At 41.9% G+C, this 14,989-nt stretch overlaps 1 protein-coding gene across 1 annotated transcript in view; it reads right to left on the bottom strand.

The window, feature by feature from the left end:
* Positions 1-749: 749 nt before the first annotated feature.
* CD7 (CD7 molecule) overlaps positions 750-14,989 on the bottom strand; it is a 125,784-nt gene continuing 111,544 nt past the window's right edge. The window contains exon 4 of the mRNA XM_069654623.1: positions 750-5,463. Coding sequence (XP_069510724.1) covers positions 5,236-5,463 — 228 coding nt within the window. The 3' untranslated portion in view covers positions 750-5,235. The remainder of the gene's footprint in view (positions 5,464-14,989) is intronic.

The raw sequence follows: 14,989 nt of genomic DNA, 5'->3' as shown, positions 1-14,989 counted from the left end.
AATTTAAACTATATCACAATAAATAAATAAATAAATAAAATACACAGCTGTGGCTTTATCATAACATGCAGAGTACTGTACTTTAGAGCTATTGTGAGTTTTCTTGGGTACAATTGTGTTCCTTGTAGTTGTTTACACATGATTTTAGTTGCCATAATGATCAATGTGGGTAATTTGCACAAGCCTTTGTGCAGTTTACAGACACAGGCCAGGTGACTGTGCTCGTCGTTTCATCAGCAGCGGATAGTGTTGCACAGATAACAGTACAGTTGCTGCTCAGAGAGAAGGGATGGCTGCTTAGAACCGTCTGTAGAATGTGTGCATTTGATGATAGCCTGCTTACAATTTTGATTATTTTTACACCATGTACAACCTATAATTCTTAGTCTTCATTTGTTCATAGAATCATATCAACTGCATGTAAAATGTTAAACGTTGTAGGTGCAGTACCCAAAGATGCCTGTAAAACGCCTACATCTTGGACTAGCATACTTGTATTGTTAGAATGATGTTTACAGAAGACCATTGTCTGTTTATGGCTTACTGTGTGAAATGTATTTGTACTTTAAGAACTTAATGGAATATGCATAGAAGAATGATTACAGGTGCAACCTAATGCTCTACCCGTTGTTAGTTTTGCTTTAAGATAACTTTTAATCGCCACCTATAAACCAATATTTTTGCAGTATAGCTAGGGAGAAATGGCATATGAAGAGGGATACTGTTGTGTCCAAGGAGAGGCCAGCCAGGTACATTTATTATATTTTATTTTATTGTCATATGGTTATTATCTAACCTTTAACATAATAAACAATTACACAATCAATAACAAAGTTTTAAGAACATTTAAGAGGATAAAACATGATAAAACAGTAAATGCATTTACACATCTAAATACGAAAAAGAGAAACCGTTTGCTAGACTATAATTAATAGCATGGATCACTAGAATAAAAAATCTCCTTTGATGAGGGTAAAAATGACACAAAATAAATTAGTCAATCAGGTTGAAGCTGTTAAAAAGAAGGAAAAAGAAAACCCTCCAATATTTTTTCCAAGTTCAGTGCTCTTAAATAGCCGGGCAATGCTAGAACCAGGGAGGTTGTGCAGCCTGCCAAACAGAAATGCTAAAACGTGTCAAGGTTATTCAGGGCCAACAGTGAGGCAAATCTCGTAAAATAAACCTCACGTTTACCCCCCCCCCCCCCAACACGAGTGCAGGGCAGACTGTTAGCAAATGTTCCAGCGTCTCAACCAGAGTTAGACTATTGCAGAAGTGACATCAGGTGATTGATGTCGATACCAGATTGCAACAGGTCTGTATCTCCTTAGTTGGAATGAGATTCCATCTGAATCTGGTAGTCATTGTACTGAGGGATGGGGATAGATGGTGAGATGGAGCGCAGTTACCCCAGTACTTTAAAATCAAATCTTAGATGGTACAAGGATTCACATGAGTGAAGAGAATCGAGCATTAACGCCCAGTCCTGCCTAAACAAGATCTTCTTTACATGACTGGAGTTTCAATCAGGTCATTAGGAGACAACCAGCAAACTAGCCAAAATTCCCAAACAAGCATCTGAAAATTCCCATAAGAATGTATCCCCTCTTCTGCAATGGTCTTTTTCAGATCTTTGTAAAGGCAAGAAATGACCGTTGAGCTCAATATCTTATAATACAGTGACAAAAATATCCATTGTGCATGACTCTTTAGGGAGAAAAGACCTAATTCATATCTCACAGTGACCTTCGGAACACAATTTGGAACATGCTAAATTCTCCTCCATAATTTTCCCTCAATAATGGGGAGAAACTCCAAAACTCAGCATGGAAGGATCTCAATGCTGTATAGGAGTTTCAGCACAATTTTCTGCTTACAAAATGTGATACAGCGCAGGAAAGAGAATTTACCTTATGTCTATTCATATGAGTTGATTACGTATACTAGACACTCGAGAGGTTAGCCACTCCTTAATAAGAACCTTCTTTTCTATTACATGAATAGGAAATCACAAATAAATAAAACTGTCCACTCTCTCAAGCACCTCAGATCCCACACACCAATTAAACCTTCTGGTATTCATTTTCTTTTTGTTCACGCAGGAAACTACATTGGTTTTAAGGGAATTAACTTTCAGATTATGGGCTGTTGCAAATGCTGTAAAGGCATTAATCAGCCACTGCAGACCAATTGGTGTTGTATGAAATATTAAAAAATCATCCGCATAGGCAAGCCAAGTGGACTTCAGGAGTTGCTAATCCTACCTTATCTAGGCATTTGCCTCAGACATGTAGAGGTTGAACAGGCAGGCTGCAAGAACACAACCCTGTATGACACCTCTCGAGGTTCAAGTACTTCTAGAAAATATTCCCTCTAGGTTCAGCAGAACCCTAATTTTGGAGTTTGTGTGTAAACCAATTAAGAGTCGTAGTAACCCAGCAGGGATGCTCCATCAATGCAACTAAAAACCTGCTCCTGACGTCCTAACCACGTTCCACCCATTTCAGATGAAGGAAAGAATTAAGGGTGCAGCAAGGTTCCCAGATGTGATCAGGTGCTGGGATGCCTCCATAAGGATCTATCAAGATCTGGCCCAGGTGACTTTGCAATGGTGGAGATCTTACGAGTGGTGAGCGACTGGCTGCGTGACAAGGGAGTGCAGTACAGGTGGACCTTACCCTCTGGGTTGTGTTTTGACTATGGCGGAAAAACCTATAATAGCACCAAGGGAGATGAAGCTGCTGGGCTGATGGGTGGGGTTGAACTGTCAGAGGAAGGAAATGCTGCATGAGACTGCTGAGGGGACAGGCACGCAGATTCCCGGGAAGGAGGGTTGGCGTCCTGCTCGTCCTTATCCTAAACAGAAGGGGAAAGGGTCTTTAGCATTGTTAGCCACCTGAGACCGGGGTGGTATTCCTGTGGGATCTATGTGATGGGTGGGGGACTGTGGACCCCTGTTTTCTCCTGGGGTGGTGATATCTCTGAAGGCCATATTGGTTCTGGGGGGAAATTGACAATTGACGGACATTGATTCCCGGTGGTGAAATTTGGTGGTGGGGTGCTTCACTGAGAAACATTATTTCTGCTGATCACTCCAGGCTGAATGGTGGGGGGTTAACAGATAATAGCCCTATGATGCCAGGGTTGTTGGGTCTATACCATGGGGTGTGTTCTGGGAGTTTGGCAGGGAGGGATTGATGGGACAGTGGATTTAGGGGAGTTTTGGTTTTTGTTGAAAGTTTGCTGTGGCATGTGGCTAAGGCTTATACCAAAAGAACATGCTGAGCACGCTATAATGTGGGGTGCTGAGGGCCGGGGGAACCAGGGAACATGTAACGATTGATGTAATATTTCTTACTCTGAACGTTCAGGGTCTTAACTAGCCCTCAATGTGCAGGTCTATCCTAAAACGAGTATATAAAATGAGTTCTTCTATAGTTTTGCTCCAGGAAACAAATCTGTAAGCTCCTGATGAAAGGTGCCTGAAACACAGGTGGTTTCCCCAGCAATATTATGCATCCGCTGGAGTCAAGCAAAAAGGGGTGGGACAACTCATCGGCGATGGCGTCACATTTCAGATGAGTTTCCTCCATAGGGGCCAGGAGGGGAGGTTCCTGATCTTGAAAGTGTGCGCTGTGCTACTGGAACCAGACCTTGTGATGCAGGGGCCTGAACACTGGACTGGGTCTCTACACGCCTGTGAGGGATAATCCAGACGTCAGCCCCATTTGCTCCGGCATATTTTGGAACAAGTGGGGTGAGTCCTTTACATTGACACTAGCAGAGCTGTATGGGGAGGGTTCCCCCCTCTCATTTGAAGACATGCTAAATTTCGGATAGGTGAGGGGGAGTGGCTCCACTACATGCAGCTCCGACATTGGATCTCACATAAGGAGGTTAGAGCAGCAGGTACTAGACACCCGATAGGATTGCAAATGTCTAGGGAGTTAAACAAAAGAGGGTCTCTAGAATCTGCATGCTTTTAGAGACAGCGGGCCAAGAGGACAAGTTGCGATACATGGAGAAATGGGAAAAGGACATGGGAGTGGAGATTCTCATCTAAATGTGGGAGAAAATTTGGAGAAGGGCCCATAGGGTATCGAGGTGTTCCACAATTAAAGAGATAGATCACAAACACTGTTTCCAATGGTATTTAACGCCAGAGAGGCTCCACAATATTTACACCAATTACTTGCCTCTATGTTGGAGGAATTGTGCAGAGACTGGGGATTTGCTCCACATGTGGTGGTCCTGCCCGAAAACAGGAATTTTCTGGAAAGAGATCCTCGGGCAGATAAAGGACATGGCTGGGGTGCAACTACCACTAGCGCCGACTGTGATTCTCTTGGGGGTGGTGGAGGAGGGAGTTTACGCAGTGAGCGGGCACAAGCAGTCTTGATGACTCACATGCTTAATGCTGCTAGAATGGACTTGGCACACCAATGGAAGGCAGTTGTAGGGCCAGGTCTGGCTCTATGGTTAGTGTGGATATGGTAATGTGGTGGCTATGGAAAAGATAAGCGCGGTATTAAATGGGTCCATTCAGGAAAACATGCAGGTGGCTTCCGTTCCACAAATTGGTGAGGGATAGGGAGCACCACTTTTACAGACCCTCGATGCTAAAGCATTTCTCGGTATTGTGAAGAAATCATTGTAATAGTTGTGGGATACAGCTATGATCGTATGAAGGAAAGAGCTCATGCCACAGTTTGCCGTGTGTTTTGAGTTATGCCTATTCTATTGTTAAAAATTGATATGTGTACCAGCCTGAAAGGTTCGACGATTGACCGGCAAATTTTTGTAAGCCTGTATGACCGGTAATGTTTGAATGCTGCCTTATCTCAGACATACATCAATAAAAGTTTACAAAAAAAGAAAAGAAAAAAAGAGTCATTCAATGTGACTTAAAAATAATCTTTGGAAAAAATAGACTTTTTGGAGCAATTTATCAGCTGGCTATAATTGGCTTTGTTTCTTCAGGCAGTTGATGTAGCAATTAATGAGCCCTATATATAGAACAGCTAATTCTGCAATGTATTGATCCTTCCCATCCTTAGTAACCTACAGAAGCATTCGTGAATTCCGCCATTGTTCATGTAGCCCATACTGCTTCTGTCCCTCTTCTCTTTCTCTTGTGCAGGGAGGACTGTAAGCAATGCTCCCAAGCTGGAGCACAACAGGAGCACATCTTCTGACTATTGCTTTATGCGCAACATAGAGGCCAGATCAGTTGGGTCACGCATGGCAGGGCATATTTGCAGATCCGTGGCTGACCCCCTTGGGCATATTCCTCACATAATGGCTGCCAGGAGGAGAGTTATCCAGGATGTTGTTGCACATTGGATTCTGCGCATTGGCGACGAGAGGCCGGGTCATGGTGTTGCACCGGGAGAAGCGAGTCATATCTTCGTACACAGTGTTGCGGGGGTGGTCCTCTTGCCGCGACCAGTTGCCTTGCTTCCTCTAAAAAAAGACAAAGAACATGAACAAGGGATTGGAGCTGTACTGCGCTCTGCTGACAGGTTTACTTTAAGGCGTTAGACTCGGTTGACGGGGACAAATATACACTAGAAGGGATTGACAGATGAAGAGAAAGGGCCAGATCAATATATCACTTTGCATGTTATATTCCAGTGTGCCCCTTTTCATATCATTAGGTGTTATACATAAACCAGAATAAAGGGCTGCCTACCTGTGCACAGCAGAGGGTTTGCACAACTTTGAAATGTAAATGTAATATTATCCCATATTATAATTAGTATTATCTATTTATATCATTTATTATGTATTAATATTTGATGCTATTATGATTACGTTATAATAGTGATTTAAATATGTTCCTATCACATATTACAAAGGGTTGAGTTGTCTCTGCTGAGATGCAAACCACAGAGACAAACATCAGGCAACTGGTGGCTATGTGAGCTACCTTACTGGGGTATGTTTCAATAACTAAGTCTATGTATCCCATTGCTCTTCAGTGATATACTTTGATATTTCACTTCTACCTTAATATTACATTAGCAAAGAGTTCTGAATGGCTCAATTATTAATTTGAAGTCATACATTACAGAGCAAAGGCTAATGCATGATCTCCAAACGTACAGCCCAATCACGTACACTATTATGTTCAGAGCTATCGTTTTTGAGTAGTGCTTTGGAGGGAGTGCAATCTTTGCATTTGTCTACTAATCTTTGCCCCATACTATATAACATTTAGGTTTTGCTGCTCTTATCTTGCACAGATTTACCTTTTGGATAGTTTAGTTCACATCACGAACACTTAAACACGCCTCCAACCGAAAGACAAATGGTCGAATTTTTTTTTTTTTTGGTAGTTTCAATTTTTTTTTTTTTTTTTGGGGGGTTCTCCCCAACCCCCTTTTTTTGCTTAAAAACCCTTTTTTTCTAAACGAAAACCTGAAAAATATAAATAAAAAAAAAAATCCACCATTTGTCTTTCGACCAAATTGTGTTGACCATTTGTCTGTCGACCAATTTTCTGTCGACCAAATGACCAGACAGCACACATTGCATATGAAGAGGGACACAAAGCTTGTAGGTGTTTCTTGATTATGCACACCAATTGACTGCCCATGGCCATGGTAATCCCTATGGCCATTGCCACCCAGTTCCTGCCCCATCTCAACCAAAACAACTCCTCATGGTAACTCATTGAGCTTGCTTTAATCAAGATTTACCATTAAACTTTGCACTAGAAGTGCCTTCAAGTGTTTTCTTAAAGCAGTCTTCGCAGAGTTCATGACTTAATTGGTGTTGTAAACATGCTACTGGTGTAATAAAAATGTCTTAACCTGGTCTGTCTTCAGCCCCTCCATTTGTTCTGCTAAAACAATCCTTGGCAAAACCAACAGTTTCGGCTGTGTATTGGTAGTAGGTGTATGCTGGGCACTGCTATTTGGATTCCCAGGTACTCACTCCATTTTGCATCTGTTACCATCAATGGCCAGTTAATATCATTACAGCAGTGCCTGGTAAGTGCCTTTCCCATGCCTACGCAAAGGACCAAACTGTTGGCAATGCCAATGCTTGTTGTATATACAAGTTTTAAGTTTATTTCAGATTAGATATTAAATCAAACATACAGCAATATCAAGAACACATACATTATATGAGAGTACAAAAGTGTAAAAAGATACAACATAGTGGATTCCACAACAAAAAGCGTTTTCTAATATCAAGACTTGCCTGAGATAAGACAATCAGACCCAGCCCACCGATTGAGGTTCAGCTCTTAAAATATAACAACACAGTGCAGGGCGAGCAACATTGGTAAAAACCAGCATCAACCACAATCAGGAGTAATGTTCTCGCCTTCACTCGTGAGTTTGCAGGGCAGAAGAACACAAAGTGCATTACATCCTCGCAAATGCTGCTACAAAGTAGGCAGTCAGGAGTACCTTTCCTTTCGGCAGTGCATGCATGCATTCAGTGGTATGCAGTTCAATCTCACTCTAGTAATTAAAGTTCTGTCAAAGGCCTGATGACTCCAGATTAAATTATCACGTTGAGTTGTAGAGGAGAGCACCAGATGTGTACATTTAGAATGTTTCATAGTCTCGGCGCTTTCTCTTAGTTCTCACATATGAAAGCACAAGCGCTCTCTAAGACAAGTGTCATAGTGCGATCCGAAACATAAGGCTGGTTAAAGGGACTTTGTGCATTAATAGATGTTAGCATTTGCCTAATGTAGTTGAACCAAGGGATCGCGTTTCCTTTTTCCTTGTTTAATATCTTCCTAATTAGGAATTGAGTAAGGTCGGCTTTTGTGCCAGACCACATATGTAGCCAATGGTGCCCTGGTTCAAGGGCCAACTCATCTTCCAGCAAACCTAGTCCTAGTTGGTTCCATGTCATTTCATCGCGGGATGTTTTTTCGCTGGCTTTTTTGCTGCCGATTCCCCGCCCCCCCGAAGCCCCATCAACTTAATTTCTTTATATATCCCCGAACACCCACACCCAATATATATATTTTCCCAACCCACCCAAAAAAATCTGGTGAGTTTTTGTTGGCAAAGAAATCGCAGTAAAAAAACGCGCAAAAAAACATCCCGCGATGAAAGTACGCCGTACCTCCTGGTCCTACATGAGTATCATCATTAGCGGCAGATCTAAGTAATCCTAAAACTCTTGATAATATCATTCTCAAGCGTTTGTAGGGAGGCCAGATTTACAAGACCCCTGAGCGTAGAACCATACTTTTCTCCAATACAGTCTTTAGACCTTTTGTCTATTTGTTGAGCGTTGTACATTTTGTTAAAAACAGTGACACCTCCCAGAGCTTGTGTCATCCCCGCAGCTTGTTTTTTCATATGACCAAGCCCTGTTAAGCAAGCGGAGAAGCGGATCCCGAGATAGTAAAAAGCAGACACTCTTGGTATTATATTTGTATTAGCATGCATTTTTGGGATAGCTATCTGCTTGTAGTCAGTGGCGCAGACAAGTATCGCTGATTTTGAGGAATTGACTTGCAAGTCCCTTTCAGATTTTGACCGTGCCTGCTCATTTAAACAGCGAAATATCTACTGCTCATAACAGTTTCTTCATGAAGTCGTTCACTTAAGGGTTTAAAAAGTGTAATTCCAGAGACCTGGTCTGACAAATGCTCTGGACAGGCAAGAAATGACCTCCGCATCTTCAGCTGGGAAACAGAAGCTCAATGATAAAGCACAGCCCAAAAGCAAAAATCTGCATTTAGTGTTATGGTCACAGGTTACAAATCTGAGTAGGCACTGACATATTTATCCTTTAGAGGGGTTATTGCTGTAGGGAGGATTCCTTTTACACATGGTTCAGGACACAGGAGATGACCATAGCATATATTTATTACATTTCTTCCATCTGCCAAAAACGTTTTTTCCAACGTAAAGTTCTCCGTAAGGTTCTACCTTTTCTTTCACCCCTGTGGTTGCTTCCTTAGTTCTTTCTTCCTTGGACTATTGCAACTCTTTGCTCCTCGACCAGCCTGCTTCTCTGACTCGCCGGTTTCAGGTGTTACCAAACTCTGAGGCTGGAGCCGCCACTTCCATGGCTAGCTGGATGCACATCTCTCCTGTTCTTCATCAACTCCATTGCCTTCTGGTTGTTAAATGATTCCAGTTCAAAGTTCTTTGATTGGTCCATCCTGCTTTTTTATGGTTTTGCAACTGAATATTTACAGGCTAAGATCTGACCTCACATCATAGGTGGTTCCTCGCTTCAACTTTGCTCATTTTGGTGGCCGTTCCATCTCCGCGGCCATTGGGTGTATGTGCGCTCTATAAACAGTCTTAACATAACAAAACATAACATGACATAACATACATCATAAATATAATTGTCTCTTAAATTGCAGAGACATGCATGCTTTCTCTGGGAGCCCCATTCAGAGCTCCCTTCCCCCAGCTCAGTGCACTGTCCTCTAGCATGCTGATCGCCTTCGCGTTGTCACGCCTGCATGCAGTGACACAGCACATGCTTAAGTCACAACATTATCCCTTTCTGTAAACTAAAGAACGTTTAGTCCATTATGAAATATTTGTATGTTTCTGAGGCCAAATTACAGAAACCTTGCAACGGTCCAATTGCAAATTTGCACCTTATTAACACTAGGGCAAATTGTACAAAAAAACATTGGGGCCATGGTAAAAAAAAAAAAAAAACAAGCTTTGAATCATGAGAAGTGCCATTTTTCATGTTATAAGCATTAGGGTTACAATGTCTCTGGTGTAAAATAAAAATCTGTGTATTTTAGCACCAGGGCAAAGTTTGCACTAGTGCTAGTATAGAATGGCATTAGTACCAGGGCAAACTTTGCCCTGGTGTAAAAATGCAATGAAAGTGCATGTCTTTTTTCACTTGAGCAATTTTTGCCCTAGCGCCACTTTAGCAATTTTTGCCCTAGCGCTACTATGGTGCACCTTTGTTTCTGTAATCTGGACCCTGGTGGTCTTTTTTCTTTGTGCGTCCACTGGTAAACACCTTTTTCTACTTCTGTTCTTGCTCTTTCTGGTGTCTTAAGATTCTCCGTGTGTTCCAGGTCCTCTATTACAGCATCCCTTCACTCTGTCCCTGTGATGGTATTGGCAGTATTTCTTCACGTTTTTGTGACTTCTTTACACTCCTCTAATATCTTTGTTCTTGTACTCCTCTTCAGCCATCTCATTCTGATTGTCTGCTCTTCTTGCCCTGTCTTCTATTTCTTTATGACTGTACAGTACTTCTCTGACTCAATTCCATTTTGCCCATCTGTTGTTTGCATACAGTACTCATACACTTTAGATATCTGAATGGTTGTGCTGTACCTAGACATAGTCCATCTGTATTTGTGAGGCATGCAGGTTTGAACCCAATATCCTCAATATATATGTCTTGTCTTTTGACTGCTTTCCTCGCATCATGTAATCCCTTTTTTTCCTTTGAGTTTCTTTCACTCTTGCTTATGCTTCCCTCAGTTTCTTTTCCGCTGGCCCTACAATTTATTGTAATCCAAGATGGGGATAGTCGTTTTTTGGCATCGTGATACTCCGGTGACACTATTAGGAGTCCTACTATGGGCTGCTATGCTTTTGCTCACTTCTTGACAATCTAAACCTCCTCGGAAGTCTGCTTGGATGATTTCTTTTACATATCTATTCATTCTCTCCAATTGTCAATTTCCTTGTGGGTGATATAGCATGGAGTTCTTGTGACGTATATGATTTCTAACTGCTTTCTTTGCATCATGTGTGTTTCTTCAGATACAAACTGCACTGTTGTCGGTGACCATGCATTTTGGGTATCCTTCTCTCTTAAATACTTCCGGAAAGCATGTTATGGTTGATTTAGTCATGAAGTGCACTTCCAACCATTTCAAAGCATAAACCGCTATGACTGTGACATATTTGTGTTCAACCAGAGGTGTTCCATTACCCTTATGAAATCTACAACAAGTAAGTCCTGCACTTCTTCCGGCCATTCTACATTTTCAAGTGGTGCCATTCTCTTGTCCCCTTCCTTGCATAGAGCTAGTTTATCAGTGTACCTTCTGTCTTATTGTCCATTTGAGGCCAACAGTATTGTTCCCTTATCTGCCTTTTTGTGAGAGGCTTCCCTATGTGTCCTTCATGGCCTAGCATTGTGATACTGTTCCTAAGACTGGGTGGAGCTATTTGCTTGTTCCCTCTCATGAGAAATTACTCATGCTCATATAATTCTGGCATAAGTGTTCTTTCTCCTGGCCAACCTTTCTTTGCATATTTCATTGCTCTCTGTATGTTTTCATCTTCTCTTGCTTCTCTGTACCATTCTTCCAATATCATTTGGCTCAGTTGATCTGTTTGTTCTTTTACATATGCTACTATGCACTCTTCCTTGTGTTTCTTATTTGCCCGTGGTCTGCGATAATCTTGATAGGCAATCTGCTTGCCCGCTCTCTCATCTGGGTATATGTTCGATTTTTTTTTTTTTTTTTATTGTAACAATTCGTTTTTTACAAACTTTAATTACAAAACACAAAGATTTTTGCATCTTCGATGATAATCTTGACAGTCTCGGAGTCTGATAGCCTCGATGTTGGGGTCCTAGTATGTTTACTAAAGGCTTATATTCTGTCCAGAACTTGAATCTTCAACCCCACAAATACATCCTAAAGTGATGTCCCACCCATGTGCACACCAGAATCTCCTTTGCTATCACGTTGCAGTGCTATTCTGTGATTGTTAGTGCCTTTGAAGCAAAAGCTACTGTACACGTTTCATTTGGTATGTGTTGCATTAGCGCCGCCCCTATTCCAAATGCGCTTGCATCCGCTGCTATTGTAGAATCGTTCATTGTATTAAATGGCTTCAGAATTGGGGCTTGTGATATGTCTGTTTTTATCTCTTTAAATGGAGTCATGCACTACTATCTCCAATCATATTCGCCCCTTTTCTCAACAATTTTCTTAAGTCTTCAGTTTTGTTGGAAACCTTTCTCACCAACTTTGCACAGTTCTCGGCCGTTCCCGTGAAGGATTTCAACGTTTCCTTATTTCGTGCTTCTGGCACTTGAGCTATCACTTGCCGTAGGCTATCTTTGTGCTCCATCCCTGCTGCCGTGACGGTTTATCCCAGAAAGTCGAACTTGTCTTTGTGAAGTTCGCATTTTTCTTTCTTCAATCTGAACTTTTTTATTTCAGTCTTACGAGGACCTTCTCTAGGACCATTACCAATTACCATTATCAATATGTCTCCTTGAAAGAAATTGACAATGTTTATGCCTTGGAGTGTTTGGTCATGATTCTTTCAAACTGTGACACCGCTGAGAACAAACTAAAGGGCATGCGCTTGTATTGATATGTGCCATATGGTGTCACAAAATCCATCAACAGTTTCCACCTTGGGTGCAGTTTCACATGGTGGTGTGCACTCACCATATCGAGAATGTTGCGACTCTTTTTAGTGATTGCATCATCTCCGATATGTATATAGGAAGGGAACATTGTCACTCACTACTTCCTGGTTCAATACTATAGGGTCAATGCACATTCTTAGTTTGTCCGGTCCCTTCCTGTGTCATTACGACAGGGCTTGGCCATTATGTGACCTTAGCTCTTTCTAGTATGTTCTCTTCCAATAGCTCCTTCAGAAGCAACTATAGCTCTTCTCTTTCAATGTGACTGGCTCTGGTCTCACCTTTTCTTTGGCTGGTGTGGCTCCTTCTCACATTTTGATTGTGTGCCCTATACGTGTTCCTATTGCACATTCAAATATATATATATATATATATATATATATATATATATATATATATATATATATATATATATATATATATATATATATATATATATATTCAATGAAAAAACGTTGTTAAAAGGGCGTTATGGTTACAAGTAAAATCAAAAAACCCCTGAACTTCACCAGTTATGGTAAGCTAAGCAACCAACACTCGTGCCACCACCGTGCACTGCTAAGACTAACACCCAGGACATCAAAGATGACATCACAAATATCATTGATGACATCAAACTCACTTTAGGACCCCCCCTATAACTTTGCCCCTCCTTGACCAAACCTCACCAAACTTTGCAACAAAAAAAATTCAGAGTGGGCCATATATAGTTTCTTTTGCAAAATGTGGAGAGGATTCGTCCAGGGGGAGCAAAGTTATAAGCCACCCAAAAAGTGCTCTTCCTATTAGATGAGCAACTTAACCATAACTGTGTAATATGTCTTGCTTCCTCATACTCAATACTGCCATGTCTTGCACAGTCGCATTGGCATCTAATATCATTTGGCTTGCTGAGGACAGACTAGCAATGCATCACCTGTGTCAGTGACAAACGCTCTTCCTTTGTTATTTCTGCCTTTGAATTGTATTTCAGTAAGTATCCTAAGGTTTTGATTTCTTTTTCCCCATAAGCCCCATAGCCTTGACTTGGATTTCTTCAATGCAGTACTTTTTCCTTCCGACTCTGTTCATACTTTTCTTCGGATATGAGTGTGAGATCTGACCCTGTGTCAGCCATCATTCATATGCACTTGACTCCTAATCATTCTTGGTAGTGTATTTTTTCTTTCTTCCTTCTCTTTCTGAGGGTATTGATACTATATATCCTTGCTGGCCTTGATTCATGTTCTTCCTCTAATTCTTTGCTTTCACTTTCTTCTCTTCCTACTTGCTTTACTGACTTGTTCTTGCACATTCTCGTGAAGTGGCCTATTTATGCAGCATTTCGCACACTTTCTCCCAATGGCAGTGCATTTGCTATCATGGGCTGGGTGTCTGATCATGCCACATCTGAAGCATTCCTATTGCTATCTTGACTCTTCATGTTTGTGGTACTCATTTCCGTCATTGTTTTCTATTCTTTTTGTTCTGTTAGTTTTCCAACTTACTTCAATCACTTGCATTACTTCTTTTTATTGATTCGCCTTGTGTTCCTTCTGCTTGTGAATCATACTTTCTTCTACACTGCGTGATATATTTAATATTTCTTCCAGTGTGAGTGCCTTCCATTGTAGCATTTTCTCTTCTATTTTTTTAGCTTCTGCATCCCACTACTAGTGAATCTCTCAACATGGTTCTAGTCTAACTCCAAAGTGACAATCTGTCACTAATGGTATTAGTTCTGTAAGCTAATTATCTACTTACTCATGTATCCCTTGTTTCCTATCATAGCAAAGTAGCCTGTACGTCAATGTGGAAAGAGGTAAGCTGGAATTGGGAACAGTGGGTGAAGCCGGAGATAGACCAGAAGACAAAGGTGACAAAGGGAAGGGGGGGACACATGAGTAATGGGGGTGGTAGAGTTAGCTTGGATGCATATACTGTAGTGTAGGTATAGATCAAAATGGTATGGAAAGAGTAAGGCACTGTCCATAATGGTAAAATATATTGGGCCTCATTACAACCCAGGCGATAACGGATTACCGGTACCGGTAAGGGCACTGGTGCCGGTAATCCCTTACCGCCCTATTCCGAGGTGCCTTTGCGGGTCCTCCCTTAATGCCTGGTTTTGCCAGGCATTAAGGACAGGACCCCGCAAAGGGACTTTGGAGGTAATAACGATACCGCAATTTGCGGTACCGTTATTACCGCCTTCCCCATTCCCATTGAGCCCTATGGGGGCAAAAACGGGAATGGGGAAGGGCCATGGTGAATGGGGAATTATCGCCCCCGCCAACCTTGGAATGGGGCGGTAATTGCTCCATTCACCATGGCGGAATAGGTAAGGTTCCGGCGGCAACCATGGCGCTAATAGCGCCATGGTTACCTCCTGGGTCGTAATGAGGCCCATTATCTTGTCTGACGAGTTGTGGGAATGTATCCCTTCTCCTGAATGGGGGAGCCTCCAACCACCGTTAGGCTAGGGAGGTGAGCCAGCTCCACAACACACTCCCTTGGGTTCGAGGCAGGTGGGACCTCTGTGGGAGAGACTCCACTTGTGGGGATAAGGACTCCTATTCCTGTGATGAACTCCCTAAAGATTCTGACAAGATTCTCTCTTCAGACATATTCTACCAAG

This window comes from Ambystoma mexicanum, chromosome 3q (genome assembly GCF_040938575.1).
Source record: "Ambystoma mexicanum isolate Mex_15411 chromosome 3q, UKY_AmexF1_1, whole genome shotgun sequence".
NCBI classification, from domain to species: domain Eukaryota; kingdom Metazoa; phylum Chordata; class Amphibia; order Caudata; family Ambystomatidae; genus Ambystoma; species Ambystoma mexicanum.
Note: the sequence above shows the minus strand (reverse complement) of the source record. Positions and strands in the feature narration are given on the sequence as shown.